Source organism: Argentina anserina, chromosome 3 (genome assembly GCF_933775445.1).
Source record: "Argentina anserina chromosome 3, drPotAnse1.1, whole genome shotgun sequence".
Lineage (NCBI taxonomy): Eukaryota > Viridiplantae > Streptophyta > Magnoliopsida > Rosales > Rosaceae > Argentina > Argentina anserina.
The window spans coordinates 8,864,822-8,881,461 of NC_065874.1; the positions used below are offsets into that span (position 1 = coordinate 8,864,822).

At 37.9% G+C, this 16,640-nt stretch overlaps 1 protein-coding gene across 1 annotated transcript; it reads left to right on the forward strand.

Moving 5' to 3' along the window:
* The first annotated feature begins 792 nt into the window (after positions 1-792).
* Positions 793-4,627, forward strand: LOC126788873 (G-type lectin S-receptor-like serine/threonine-protein kinase At4g27290). The gene is given in 8 exon segments (XM_050514884.1): positions 793-1,251; positions 1,254-2,288; positions 2,445-2,591; positions 3,074-3,249; positions 3,355-3,565; positions 3,674-3,727; positions 4,008-4,141; positions 4,229-4,627. Coding segments are annotated over 8 exon segments (2,424 nt in total). The 5' UTR covers positions 793-962; the 3' UTR covers positions 4,607-4,627.
* The last annotated feature ends 12,013 nt before the right edge of the window (positions 4,628-16,640 follow it).

Consider the following 16,640-nt stretch of genomic DNA (forward strand, 5'->3'; position numbering starts at 1 on the left):
AACTGTCAAACTAGGTTTTATTCACTTATCTAGATTCTAGTTTGACAGTGTGTCAAACCAGATTTCCTATAATCTAGATAGTAGTTATATGACTAATATCCATTCTCTCCAATCCAGAATTCCTGGCAGCAACACACTCAAGAAATTGATAGGGCAAATAGTCAATCCAATACAGCTAGAAAAAAATTGCAGGAACTATAAAATCTATTGCTTATTTCCAATCATAACTCTGAACATACAGTATATGGGCACCAAAATTATAGGAATTAATCAACTGCAGTCTTGCAGAGTTGTTGAAGTGTTAATAGGGAGGCTTCAGTGTTAATTCAAATATTTCAGCATGGGAATGAGGGATTATTGAGGTGTTCACCTTCTAGATAATTGTGGCGTTCTACTATAGTTGTAAAAAAAAAATTGTTAGTCACCACCCTGAACTTCATGGAACTCCATACCAGTAATCTCCCTGTGAGTCGCACACTGTTCTAATACTGTCTGTAACGTTTCTGGGTTTGTGAGGTTCTCTTTTGCAGACACATATATTTGAAAAGTTTTCCTCATTTAGTGAAATGCATTTCTGGTCTTTCATGTTTGATTGATCTTGTCAAGTAAAACATCACACCTGCAGTTTATACAACTGGGAGAGATTCCCTCAAGAATTGAAATGCATGTATTGACTGATCTTAACCTAGTGATTTGTCTTCTTTGCTGGGGTCAAACACTCCCAGTCTGACTTCCTGGAAGCAGGACAAAAGAAAATGAAAGGATAGATAGTTAGAGGTGCAATAGATTGAAGGATTTGGAAACTAATAGTTTCTTCCAATCATAGCTCTATATGTATGATTACCGAGTTTGTAGGTTCCTATTAATTATAGAGTAGTTGAAATGTCAATCATAGAAAGAGAGGCTTCTGTGTTTTAACTATTACAGCAAGGGATTAGGGGGATAGTGAGTAATCTATAGAAATGAGGTGTTTGATTACCACAGTCATGAAAAATCCATTGAAGGTTTTGATCAGGACGAGCTTGCATCCTATTTTCTCTTTTCTGCTCATCCTCACATCGATATTTTCCACAGCAGGAGACAGCACAAGTACATTTCAGTCCATTAATGATAACCAGACTATAGTTTCAACTACTGGACACTTTGAGCTTGGATTTTTTAGTCCTGCTGGTTCTAATAGCCGATATGTTGGGATATGGTACAAGAAAAAACCAAGTACTATAGCATGGGTTGCCAATAGAGACATACCCTTACTGATTCATCAGGTGTTCTTCAGGTCACCGATTCTGGAATTCTTGTCATCTTCAACCATAACAAGAGCATAATTTGGTCCTCAAACACATCAAGATCTGCACAGAGTCCGGTTGCCCAACTATTGGAGTCAGGAAATCTTGTTGTAAAAGACGGCAATGATACAGACCCTGGGAGCTTCTTGTGGCAAAGTTTTGATTATCCAAGTGACACACTCCTACCAGGTATGAAGCTCGGTTGGAACAAAGTTACAGGCTTTAATAGGATTCTTACGTCATGGAAAAGTCCACAGGATCCTTCTATGGGGAAGTATACATATGAGCTTGATCGCAGAGGATATGGAGAAGAAATGTTGAGGAAGGATGGGGCTGTGCTATGGCGAACCGGACCATGGAATGGAATCCGATTCAGTGGCACGCCTTATTTAAGTCCAAACTCCATATTTACATACCATCTTGTTTTTGATGATCACGATGAAGACTATTATATTTTTTATCTTTATAACAGTTCAGTTTATACTAGACTCAGTACGACTACAGATGGGCGTGTGCAGCGCTACACATGGAATGACAGAACTCAAACGTGGGGATTCCTATATCAAACATCCTTAATTGATAACTGCGATACTTATGCATTCTGTGGTCCAAATAGTGCATGTAGTATTGACAGTTCCCCAGTATGTAGCTGCTTGAAAGGATTTGTTCCCAGATTTCCAAAGGACTGGGACACAGTGGATTGGTCAAATGGCTGTGTGCGGGGGACCCCCCTAAATTCAGCAAATTGCAGTGCTGACTTGTTTGAGAAGTATTCTTCTGTGAGATTACCAAACACAGAGCAGTCCTGGTTCAACAGAAGTATGAATCTTGAGGACTGTAAGATGGTGTGCCTGAAGAACTGTTCTTGCACAGCTTATGGAAATTTAAATATCAATAACGGAGGATCTGGCTGCTTGCTGTGGTTCGGCAACCTAGTCGATATTAGAAATCAAACTGTAAATGGGCAAGATATCTTTATAAGAATGGCTGCATCAGAACTAGGTACGCTCTTCAACTTCGAAATCAATGTTCAGTATTGATGTAAAGTTTAATGAGAGATGGAGGGACAGTAGTGTTCAGTTCATCGCTTTTTTTTTTTTGAGCTTTATTAATTCTCTAGTTCCTCGGTTTGTTTTTTTTATTTTTCCTTTCAATAAGGCCTGGATCGTGACAACGCAGTTATCAACGCTAAAGGATCTAAGAAAGTTAGAATCATACTATGTGGTACTCTGTTGCCTACTGGACTGCTGATCATGGGCATAACCCTGGTATTATATTGCCGGAAGCAGCAGCACAAAAAATATGGTAAGTGTTTTATGTGCTTTTACACCCTCCATTTTCCTAGTCGTGTAGTTAAGACTATAATTTAGGAATGTTTGCGCATGTACCAATATAACTGTTAGCAAAATCCATCAGTGCCTGGTAGAATGTTTATAAATTAGTAAGTATGAGCCTCTGGCAATTGGTTTCCTGCTGTATGCTCTAGTTCTGAAATGATCCTTACTTTAGCTTTTTAAGGGAAGGATTTTGTTTACTTGAAAGAGGATTGTACTTTTTCTATTAGCTTATATGAAATTAATAGCTAATAGATTTACTATGTTTGTTAGTCTAAATTGTTTATTTAAAGCGACCTGAGGCAGTCAGGCTAGCTCATCAATATTTTAAAGTCGTTACCATATGTCCAGAGAATATGAGAATGTTAATATGTCACAAAGAGGTGCTGAGACTATCTGCTTGAATAAATTAAATTATCTAATTTGGTTTTGAATTGATTTTTTACCTTGAAGTGAGAAGCAACAAAAGAGAAGATTCGGAATTCACCTCAAGAGAAGATATAGAACTTCCCTCAAAAAAGGAAGAATTTGAACTTCCATTATTTGACTTGGCTACTGTTGTTTGTGCCACTGATAACTTCTCAGAGAACAACAAACTTGGAGAAGGTGGATACGGATCCGTCTTTAAGGTAAATTCTGATAATCCTCCATACAATTATGTTAAAACTTCCCAAATTCCAAGTTGCATGGTGCATGTGTATTTCTCTGGTCATGATACATGCATATGATTTCAGGGTATATTGAGAGATGGACAGGAAATAGCCGTGAAGAGGCTCTCAAAGCATTCTACTCAAGGACTAAATGAGTTCAAGAATGAGGTTACACATATTGTCAAACTTCAGCACAGGAATCTAGTGAAGCTTCTAGGATGCTGCATTCAGGAAGATGAAATGATGCTGATCTACGAATGCATGCCTAATAAAAGCTTGGACTTCTTCATTTTTGGTTTGCCCCCTCAGAAACTTTGATTTGGCCTCATCAATCATTAGATTCATTACTCCACATTATTTTCTAATTACCTAATGCTGCTCTATTTGGCATGCTATTATGCAGATCAAAGAAGAATTTACTTATTAGACTGGCCTAAGCGTTTTGACATTATTAATGGTATTGCTCGGGGGCTCCTTTATCTTCATCAAGATTCGAGACTGAGGGTAATTCATAGAGATCTCAAAGCAGGCAATATCTTATTAGACAGTGAATTCAACCCAAAAATATCAGACTTTGGCCTGGCTAGAAGTTTTGGAGGAAATGAAACTAAAGCAGAAATAAATAAAGTTGTCGGAACATAGCAAGTTGCTCAAACTAAATAATGCAGTGTCAACTTTCTTTGCTTTTCGAGTGTAGTTTATGACTTAATGATTTTGCAGTGGTTACATGTCCCCAGAATATGCAATTGATGGGTTCTACTCGACAAAATCAGACGTGTATAGCTTTGGTGTTTTGATGCTGGAGATAATAAGTGGGAAGAAAAACAGAGGATTCCTTCATCCGGGGCACAACCTCAACCTGCTTGGCCATGTGAGTACCGACAATAGTCTGGTTAAAGATTCATTTTTGATTCATTTTACTTCTTCTGTTCAGTAAATAGATATTTTTCATTCTTAGGCTTGGAACTTACACCTAGAAGAAAGGTCCATTGAATTGCTTGCTACATCAGTAGGGGACTCCGTTAATGTACAAGAAGTTCTGCGAACGATTCATGTGGGTCTTTTATGTGTTCAGCAAAATCCACAAGGCAGGCCAAGCATGTCTGCTGCAGTTCTAATGTTGAGCGGTGAAGGTTTGCTGCCTGTACCTGAGAAACCTGGTTTTTACAATGAGAGGCTCTATCTGAACTCCAAGTCCATTCTTCTTCACAACGTTCAGTTAATATACTCACTTCCACCCCCTTCGAGCCTCGTTAATTCGCTAACTGATATTTCATGCTGGTGTAATCTCAATCAGTTTGTCTTTGGAGTTTGGAATGAACTTGAAGTTAAATGAGAGCATTTAATTTATCGAGTATTTCTGCGTGTCTGCCCATGCATTTTAGTTAATTTCTTTCTACCATTAGGGCTTATAGCGTGTTAATCATCCTAAAAATAGCGTGAAGGGTCTAGATCGCAAGCCACACTCCTTCCTTCCACCTTAATGCTCTCGATTCTATCTAAGGGTCAGTTTGACACAACTTTTGTATCTGTTTTTGAAACTGCTTTAGCTTTTGTGAGTAATTAATGATGTTTGGTAAACTTCTTTAAAACTGCTTTTGACTCAAATTAATTCTGTCCACAGCTGAAATTGAAAAGCTAGAGGAGGGTAGCTTTTGAAAGTGGCTTTTGGCAAAAACATTTTTAATGAAATTTTATGGGCAACCAATTTTGTCCTTAGTCTTTCCTAAATTTTACATGCCCATAAATTAGGTTATATTTAATTATGGTGGATAAATATTTTTGTGTAATATTTAAGTGTTTTAACCTAAACTTTTTATCTGGTTCAAACAATGTATAACCAAAACAATTACAAATAATTATACTAACAATTGGAATAGCCCATAGTGTGTATAATTCATATAATTAATATACAAATTAAAGATGAATGAATCATTTTGTCCATTTTATTAACACTTTAAACATTTATTAACATTTTGGTAATTATACATACTAAAAGCCCTTTTTGTTTACAACTTACCAAACACAAATAATAGTTTTTTGCTCTCACATCACTTTCTAAAACAGTTTACCAAACTCTTTAACAACTTTCTCTCATAGCAACTTCAAAAGTCATTTTGCTCACAACAGTTTTAAAAGTCATTTTGCTCACAACACAGCTGTACCAAACAGGACCTAAATCCAAAAGAACTAAAGAAGTTGTGCAAGTACCTAGGGGTCTGCCTGCCTTTCTTTCCGGCCTCCGACGACGCTTCTCCACCTTGGGCCGCTTCCTAGACGCTCTCCAAGAGAGTGAGCACCGCTCCCGCCCATCTCGGGCTTGGCCGGATCCTTTTTATGTCGATTTGTCGTCATGTCCTTAGCGTCGGTGCTTGGTTAGTGCCCGCCGAAGCTAGTTCACATATCTCTTATCGGATGAGGTTCTTCTCCGATGTTTGTTGGTGGGAGAAGAAGATTCAGATCTGGGATCCGGGTCCTTTTTCTTCTCCAGTTTCATGGAAGGGCTTCTCCGATCTGGTCCAAGGTTTCATAGTCTAGTGGTGGAGAGCAAAACTTATTCATCAAGTTTTTTTTCCAACTTGTTGTATCGATCCAGCTTTGGCTGTCGTCACCGAGCCCGTTCCCGAGCGGTGTGTCATGCAGGCGACAGTTTGGATTGACGTCGGGAGTTCGACGGTGCTTCCTTGGGTGCCCAGATTAGATCTAGGTTTCCCAATGAAGTTTTAGGTTGCTTTGGGCTTGGTTTGGAGGAGTGAGCCGTTGTGTTTGAGACCTTCTCACCAATAGGCTCAGATCTGGGGTCCAGGAAGACGTGATGGACTGATTTAGGCTTTTGTTATTTGGATTAGAGGCTCATATCGCTCCGGCTTAGTTTTTGGGTGTCAAGAATAAGTTAGCTGATGCTGACAGAACACTTTTTTCTGGTTACTTGTTGAGCGAATTGCAGCGGATTTCGTCATAGATCTAGTTGAGAAATTGGTAATATCTAGTTCTCTAGGTTTTTTTAGTTGTTTAATTCGTGCACTCTCATTATCTGTAATAACCCGATTTCTCCTGAACGATTATTGGATTGATTTTAAATTTATAAAGTTTGTGAAACTCATTAAATGTGTTTGTGTCGCCTTACGACGTCGGAAATCGAAAACGGAAACGTTATCGGAACTTCGATTTAGAAAAACGTTACGTTTCCGTGACGAGAGATCGACTTTTATCCTGTCACTCGGTTGTAAAAACGTTCTTCACGAAAGTTGTAGAGCTTATCGTTACGCGTTTGTGGACATATCACGCGTTCGAATCGGACGTCGGACGTGAAAGTTATTAACGTTGGAAGTTAGTTTCCGATTTTGGAAACGAGTAGAAAAAGAATATTTTTCATATTAGGGTTTCCATTTTTGGAAACCCCTCTCTCTCTCCTCACCCCGCCTCCCTCTCTTCTCTCTCCCCGAGTTCTCTCTCTCTCGCCTCAGAAAAATCGCCTCCGGCAATCTGCTTCCCTGGGCCGCCGTGGCTCTCACCGCCCGGCTCTACGGCATCGTAAGGACCTCCGCAGCAACCCTCGAGCTCATCGCCTTGTGCCTCGCCGCCGTGAAGCCACCCGACGTCGCCAAAGTTTATGCAATTCCTCCCCCGTGTTTTTCCGCCACCACCATGCCAGAGGCGAGCTCGCCACCATCAAATCGAGGTGAGGTTGATGCTTAGGATGATTTTTGTGATGGTTTTGGTATGTTTTGGAGGGAGATCGGAGGGGAGGGTTGATCACCGCCGCCTTAGGCGGCGCGTGTGGGTGCGTGTGGTAGCCTAGGGGCGATTTGAATCCGTAGGAGGGTGGAGGAGGAAGAGAGGAGGAGAAATGGGGCGGCGGTGGCGTGCTACGCGCCGGTCATAGGCTCGGCGCGTGGGCCCCACACGCTGCCACAATGAGTGGCGCGTGAGCGCCACGCACGGTCGCCGGAGGTGGCGCATGTACCCACGCGCCGCCACGTGCGGCGGCGTGTGAATAGTGTTTTCGAAACAGTAATTTGTAAAATTTATTTTTACGTACGGTAAATGTAAAAAGTAATTTACGTACAGTAAATGTAAATTTTATTTACATACAGTAAATGTAAAATTACTTTCAGTAAATATAAAAGTAATTTCGGAAGGGTAAATCGGTAACTATTATTTATTGAGACAATATTTATATTGTAAATGCATACGTGCAGAAATATGTAAACAGTATGTACACGTACATGAATACGTAATTGATGTGTATTTGTATAGAAATACGTGAATAGTAAATTATTATTACTGTTTCATCATTTAAGGTTTACGTAACGATTCTAAATTCTTTTCTTATCTTCTCAAGGTGATCGATAATTCAAGTAAAGGAATTACTTTCGGAATCGTGGAATTACGCTCGAGATTATAAGGTGAGTAAAATCTCAATTTATGGATCTACCCTTGCGGAGATTCGGGTTTATGCTGAATTTTAAAGAATGAAATATGATATGTATATGATATAGTGGAATATATATTTGTATAAATGGTAAATAGGTACATATATATAGTTTGCTACATTATATATTGTCATGATTTCGTGGTGAATATGTTCATTTTGGTGATGAGATTTATATATCGAGCATGTGATTTAATTTGTACAATATGACACGATGATTATTGTATGTGGTTTTAACATGGAGTTGTTAAAACGTTTTGTCTTCGGACGAGTTTTATGTCTTCAGACGTGTTTTTGTTTTCGGACGTGTTTATGTCTTCGGACCAGTCTTCAGACGTGTTTGACATGTCGGAACCTAGCATTTGGCTGGGCGAAAGTTACGATACAGTTAGAGCTCTAGTCTGTCTGCCGGGGTACTGCATATGAGGTAACAGATGAATTATCGGCTTATGAGTACCCATATATTTTTGATATTGGATGACAGATGGTTGTCCAATGTCAGCGGCATAATGAGGGGTAACAGAGGGGTACCAGCGCTCATGAGTACCCGTATTTTAAATGCATTTGGGTAAACAGAGGGGTTGCCCAATTCTCATGAGTACATATATTTTCACATTATTAGACAACCAGACGGGCCGTCTAATGAGTCATGAGTGCATTTATATCTGTTGATTTGTGGATTTTCGTATATATATTGATATGCGAGTTATATTGTTGTTTTACTCATACGAGCTGCAAAGCTTACCGGGTTTGTGTTTACAATCTCGGTGCACCTATTCGATGGTGTAGGGAATAACTCCGCAGGTGTGGATTAGCGGAAATCGACGGACCGCTCAGAGGACTTGGAGTTATTTATTTCCATCTTGTGGTGAGGACTTTGTGTGGATTTCTTTGTGAGGATTTTGTGAGGATTATACATTTTCATTTGTTATAATGTTGAATTATAAATTTTGGTTTGTAATAATCGGTTTGACTGAGTTGTATTTTGAACTCAGAGATGATCCGCTGTGACATTTAAATGATTTCGATACATTGAGATTATTTTAGTGTTTTTCATGACTTCGAAATTTGAATTTCATACTCGAAATTTTGGGGCCGTGACATTATCGTTACCTTACGAAATGGGCAAGAGTGTGTTTATGGTGTACCATACATTTTCTTCTATATATTTTTAACTATGCATCGGTGATTAAAAATAAAAATAAATTTGTTACTGAAAGTCTCACACCACTACATCGTAAATCGTAAAAGTATTAGGGCCAATTACACATAAGACTGATTCATGACTCATATTTTTAGTAAAGAATACTCAAAACATTCTTTCTAAGGTCATTTTTTTATATTAAAGTGCGTCTACTATAGGCATTAAAAATATTGTCAATGAATTGGAAAGATACCAACCAAAAGATACGGCCAATCAAAATAAAAGCTACTGCACTTGCAACCAAAAGCTACTTCAAATTCAGTGATCAATTCAGAATCTTCACCGGTGGCAAATCTCAAAGCCAAGCAACTTTGAATCTGCAATTGAGAGAGAGATGGTTCGGTGACCAATTCGGTCCTTCGCCAGCGGCGGCAAGAGTGCTCTTCACAAGCGAATTGGAAACCTTCAGAAGAGTGACGGAGGTTGGAGCGGTGGGAGAGAACCCCTCCAGGGACTTGATCTGAACGGAATTCAAGCCCTCCAGCGCATTTGAATGCTGATCTCATCCTCTGCACATTAGCGTCGTCAGTAGTGAAATATGTCCTTTAACGAGGTTTTCTTAAAATATTATTACTCTTACTTTTATAATTTTCAGGAGTCATTTGAAGAGTTATAGGGCTACATGGTTCTGATCATAGAGTCATCCCAGAATTGAAACTCTTAAACTAGTGCTTCAAGCTACAAATATTGCACTTATTTTCATATGCAAGACAACGTAATTAGAGAAGGAGAAAGCCACTTTTAAACCATTGAAATCGTTTATGTTAACATGATGTATGAATTGATTGCTTTGAGGGATTTCTTTGACATTCATGTTAAGTCCTGCAAGCACCCAGTCTATAATACGTATCAGATTGACCACCTCTGAAGTTTGAAGTACTCCTAGCTCATGTGTTCTTGAATTATATTTGAAAGTGCCGGGTTTTCAGTTAAAGTAAGGTTACATAACTGCAGCTGACATTGCCTAATGCCATTTTTATTAAAAAGGGTTATTTCAAGATGAAAATGTTAATTGAATACCCTAGTTTGACAGTTGATAAAAGAGGCTATAATTAAGGGGTATGAATGATAAAAATGTATATCTTCATTTACAAAATGATAAAAATGGGTTGTTTTTTTTTTCACTCGGACTGTTATACCCTTTCTTATGTTTTTATCTAATTTCACCCTTACCTAACCTGATTTTCTCCTAATTTCTCTATTCCTCTCTCATTCTCTCTCTGTTCCTCTCTCCTTCTCGATCAAATCTCTCTCTCTCTCTCTCTCTCTCTCTTAGTTGAAGACGAACCACATCTCGCATTGAATCCGAAGAAAAGACCTCATCACTTCTTCTTCTCGATCTACAATTCTGCCATTGAAGCACCTTTTTTGAATTCTCAGGTAATCACCCCACATCGATCAATTTACCCTCACCTTATACATTGTTTTCTCGTATGATTTTATAATTTGGTTGTTTGATTTCAAATTATCATAGTTTATTGGGCTTTGGTTGTTTGATGTTTAGATAGGAATCCGGTGTTGTTTGATTACAATTTACCCTATGATTTAATACATTGCTTGAAATCCTATAGCTTTTTTATCTTTGATTCGTAATACATTAATTTCCAGCTCGTACAGTTACTTGTATAGTTATTGATGTTGTGACAGTTACTTGTATAGTTACTGATGTTGTACAAATAATAACTTCTTTTTTGGACATTGATTTCCATTTCTCTTTATTAATGCTACATTTATCACCAATAAGTACACATGACAATTTCTTTCTACATCAGCAAAGGACGCAAATCAAGATGCATGGCCCTTAATTTTTTCCTCTTTTCTTATTTCCTTCATTTTGGACTCTGAAACAGTTACTTACATAGTTACACATATGGTTACTCATGTTGTTTTTTGATTGTTGTGCAGGTTTGTATCAAGTAGCTTATCCTATTGTGGACTCTAAAATTGAGAGTAACTAGACCTTCTTTCTTGGGATTTTATCTGAATATATGTTTGCATACTCTACAAGGCAGATCACATTCATCTCTGATCATAATCATGGCCTTTGTAAATCAGTCCAAACAATGTTTCCTAAAGGTGTTTGATAGAATGCGTGAGAGAAAATCAGTTTTGTGTGGATGGTTGTTGGATCTTTTTGGGTTGATAAAGAGACCTAGATAGTTATGAAGAAAGTTAACAAACAATTATTAACACAGTTACCTAGCTAGTTACCCATATAGTTACTTAACGTGAATATAGTTACCAAGCCAGTTACTTGATGTTAATACACTCATCCAAACATGCTGAAGTTATATCACTCAATCTGGCGTCGTATAGTTATCATTTTGCTCGTTGTGATTGGTATGGTTAGTTATATATCTAGTTACTTGATTAGTTACAAGACTTACTGACATGGTTGAGACACATTATTGTTGCGATGTTTGAGCAATTACAAGACTAATTATACCCTACAAATAATCAGTTACATGATCAATAACTTTGCAGTTACAATACTAGTTACATACTTAGTGGCCTAGATACTATTGTTGCGGTGCTAGGTAATTAGAAGACTGGTTATATATATCCTGTAAATAATCAGTTACATGAACAATATGTTTGTAGTTACGAAACTAGTTACATAAGTGGTGCTCAATTACTTAAATAGTTACTTAAAAAGTAACTTAAGTAATCTAGTTAAACTTAGAGTTACTTGACTAGCTAGTTAGGTAGTTACAAAGTCAGTTACATGACTAATTACCGTGTAACTTTCATGTAACTCACAAACTAGTCACTTGAAGTAACATAATGAAAACTAAGAACATATACATGTAAACAACTGTTAAAATCTCAGTACTCCAAGTATCGAATTTTTTAAGGAAATCACTGCATAATGGTTGTATTTCCTCTACTTTGTTGTATCTCCCAACATCGCACCTATGAGAAAAACAATACACACAATTACCAAACAGTTATTTAATGGAAATACAGTTACCAACACAATTACCAATAAGAAAATAAAGGGAAAATTATTTATTTTAACATATTTTGACAATTAATTGATTGATTTATCCACACATGCTAGTTACTCAATTACATGCATTCACATAAATAAAAATATAGCAAAAGCATAAGCAAAGCCAATTACATCCATCAACTTTCACAAAAAAATCCTACATAACTAGCCATGTAACTAGATATTTCATGGTCAACCATATGATCATATATTTAATCGATTGTATATATATATATAAACACACTCGTTATATATTCACCTCATCAGCGGCCTCCATTATCTTGTAACTGCTTTATCCTAACATTACCAGAAGTACTAACATAGTTACTAAGACAGTTACTCAATTCCAACAGAGTTACTAATATAGTTACCAAGACGGTTACACAATTCTAATAGAGTTACTAATATAGTTACTTAATTTCCAACAGAGTTTCTAATAGTTACTCAATTTCAATAGAGTTACTAATATAGTTACCAAGATAGTTACCAATATAGTGAACTAAATAGTGATACAGTGTCAATACAGTTACTTAATACTAGCAAAGGCACTAACACGGCTATCAAATAGTTTCTAATTAATACAGTCACATAGAGAGTTACAATACAGTTATGTGGCTAGTTACATGATTAGTTACGTAAATAGTTACATGACCAGTTACATGATAATAACAAATATATTGACACAGTTACATACACAATTACTTTACACTCACACAGTTACCTATCCAGTTACTCACACATTTACCTACCTATCCAGCTCGAAATGTTTGAGCCTTCGGTTGAGGTTTCATCGTGTGGGTCATTGAAACTTTTCGCCAATTACATCCATCAATTGTCACACAAAAAATCATACTGGCCATGTAATTATATAATTTTATGGTCAGCCATATGACCATATACTCAATCGATTGAATATATATATATATATATATAAACATACTCATTATGTATTCACCTTATCACCTCAATTATCATGTCTTTGTTTTATCATGTCATTACTAGACAGTTACCAACACAGTTACCAAGACAGTTACTCAATTTCAACAGAGTTACCAATATAGTTACTAAGACAGTTACTCAATTCCAACAGAGTTACTAATAGTTACTCAATTTCAATAGAGTTATTAATATAGTTACCAATATAGTTACACCATGTCAATATAGTTACTCAATATTATCAGTATCTGCTCATGTAAGGTCATAGTTCCTTTCACAGTTACTTTACACTCACATAGTTACATATCTAGTTACTCACACAGTTACATATCCAGCTCAAGGCGTTTAAGCATTCGGTTGAGGTTTCATCACGTGAGCCATCGAAAGTTTTTGCCATTTTTGGATTCCTACTACACAAAACAAGGCCATAGTTATATCACAGTTCCCGACACAGTTACTTACACAGTTACGTTGTATGAACAATCATGGAATCAAATCAAGACTGTATAGCACAAAAATTCAGTTACTTACATAGTTACGTGTATGACCAATCAGTTACTTAAACATAAATTCAGAGAAAATAAAGAAGAAATCAGATTCAAGCATAGAGATTCTAGATTCGGCAGATAGGCACGACGATAAAGATTTAAGGTTTCGTTAATAATAGATGGTTACCTAGAGATTGAGTGCATATAAACATAGAGATTCAAGTCTATCTCACCTTTCATAACGTGGGATAAGTACGACAGTGGATCGAGGGAGAGAGATGAACTCCGTCAGCAAATCCTCCGAGCATCGAAGGTTTGTCTCGAGTCGGGTTTTAGAGAGAGGTTAGGGGCTGACATGTGCCCAATGGATGTGAATGATTATCCGACGAGATTAAGGTGCGTAGAGATCGCGAGACAAGAGAGCCCTGAGAGATTGAATCCTAAGTCTCTGCTTCTTGGCTGAAACCGAGAGAATCTCAAGATCGAGGATATGGTGAGCCGTTCTTTCACTTTCGTCGGTAAACTTCGAATACGAGAGCCCGAGAGAGAGAGAGAGAGAGAGAGAGAGAGAGAGAGAGAGAGAGAGAGAGAGAGAGAGAGAAACACCCTCTTGGTGACAAACTGCTTGCTTCTTCAAGTTTGGCAGGTTTGACAAAGTTCAAGTACTTGCCACAAACCCAAGGTAGCGGCCTGGTTCCTTTTGAAACTAACATGCCATTCCAACCAAGAGTGGATCAGAGCTTCAAGTACAAGTAATTATGTTGGATATCCACACACTTATAAACTCTATTTTATTTGTCACTTTTTAGATGTAGGATCTCTCATCTCCAACACGCCCCCTCACGTGCAACTTAATTTTAGGTTTGCACGTGACAAATTAACATCACACATACTGGGACGAAATAAACCATAATCAAGTAACCAACGACACTTGGTGACAATTCACTCGTAAACTATGATGACATGATAATGGAACCCAACTCGGTCTCATAACAAAGTGACACCCAACACAGGTCCACAATGGATTGCAAGTGCGACTAGAGAGGGACCCTCTATGATACCATGTTAAAGTGATTTATGGTTCACATTCAAATTCAATTGGTAATGGATGAAGTAGCCCAAACTCTTATAAACCCACATGTTAGGTTCTATTTTCCCACGTGGTATGTATACTCTCAACAGTGCAGGCTATATTGTGAACTCATTTATGCTGAAGATTTTTGTCAAATAAATGCTTACAACCACTTTTCTTGCTTGGCTTGTGATCTAATAACAATAGTCTATTTACGTATTTGCAGAGAGTACATGAAATCAACTAAAACTGAGATCACATCGAACAAAATGCATATGTTTATTGTACATATATGGATCATATTCAGTACCTTAGTAGTATTTTCATTTCCAAGAGACTTTTGATAGGAAAAATGTTGTGGACTACAAGGTGGAAGATAATATTTATAGTAAGATGAAGGCAAGAAGAAGCCCCCTTCATGTACACGAAAAGATCCTCATATATTCCTTCAGAAACAAGAGACTAGCTGGGCGACCCTAAAATGGAAGCTAGGCGGTCCTAGGCGGTTCAGAAATCTCCGTCTCTCAATCTTCATCAATTCCATACTTGGAGAGTTTCATTACAAGTTCATAAACATGCCCTATGATTATTATCTTTCTTGATGTTGAAAAGGGATTATTATCTTTGTTGAAGTGGTAAAGTGGAAACATTAGTTAAAAAAATTGTAAGAATTCTGGTGTTGTGGTGTCGTGGTGCTTTGAGATGAGTTATTAAAAATCATCATTCTGGTGACAAGAATCGAATGATGATATATTTTGAAAGCTATATATTTTCCTTGAGAATATCTGCTAGCTATGTCAATGACATGCCGAGCTAAGATATATAGCAAAATGTGATGCCACAAAATTGTATATATCTTCCAAATGTAAAATTAAACCACAAACATGTTTGAAAAAAACAAAGAATTAGATGATTACAAAAAATTGTAAGAAGAGTAAGGGTGCCAATCATACTAATTAGTTCCTAATATTGAGATCAAGATTGCAAGGGGGCTCCCGGTTTTTCGGAGGCCTCCATATACCGAAACCTTAGGTTTCGTGTGCAGATGGCGGCGCATATTTGCTCTGTGCCGGCCGAGAGGCGTCTTCTGGCGCAGGTTCCTCCCTAGGGAGCGTACGAAGGTTCAGTGGCAGTGGTGTGGGTCACAAAACCTCTCGGCGAATGATCATCTGGCTGATCTCGACATTTCCGACAACGTTTGTCCTTTGGAGGGGTGAAACTCAAGATTGTGAGGCGGTGGAGTGGTTCTGTTTCTCTTTCAGCAAGGCGACGTTCTTTGGGCATCAACAAAGAGCGTTTTGAGGGTGGTAGGTCGATAACCGTGAGGGTAGATCTAACGCCGTTGAGGTGTGTTGGAGTTATCTAGTTTTTATTTTAGTTGGTTCCAACTAAGAGGTAGGTTCCAAAGGCTAAAAGCAAGTCGGTTTCCAATGGTGGAGGGACGGGTTCGTCCACCAGAGTTCGGCGGTAGTGGTGTCGGCAATGCCTTTCAACCGACATGGCAGTCCTTGGTAGGTCACGCTGAAGGGAGAAGTGAGAGGAGAGATGGGTTTTGGGCTTGTGGGCCTCATCTCATCTTGTGTCAGTTTTCAGGCCTAAGATGGGTTATCTCGTTTTTCTTTCTAGATCTACTTTTAGTTTGTTCTCTACTAAGGAGGGTGGGGTTTTATATAAGTTGACATCTTTTCTCAAAAAAAAAAAAAGAGGGTGGGGTGGAGGTTCCTATTCTAGCCCCGAAGGAGGATATTGGTGCCAATGGCATGGAGTAACTTGTTGCTCATTGAAACACCAGATCCTTACGTTGCTGCTTAGGGTTTCACTTGATACTTGGATCCGAAAAGTACACTTTGGGTCGCATGCATGAAGATCTTTGTATTAAGTCCTAGTTTTGATGTATAGGTTATTGCTTTTTAATTTTGAGTTTCCTTTGAGTTGTTTGTTTTGAATTTTAGTATGTTTTTGCTTTGTAGTTGTTAGAAATAATGAGCTTGTTTTGTACGTTATATTGGAGTTAGCTCCTGCCTGGCCTAGCAATAGTCGGTCGTTATTGACTTGAAGCCTAATGAAGTTATTCATTTTTTCTCCAAAAAAAAAAACCACAAGCATGTTTGAAAACTTTAATTAGCTCAAATGAACAGTAGTCTCAGACAATACCAGCTAGTTGTTCACATTGCATGCTTCATTGTCTGCAGCAGGACATAGTAGCACACTTAGAGAGACAATTATACATCTGTAATAATGCA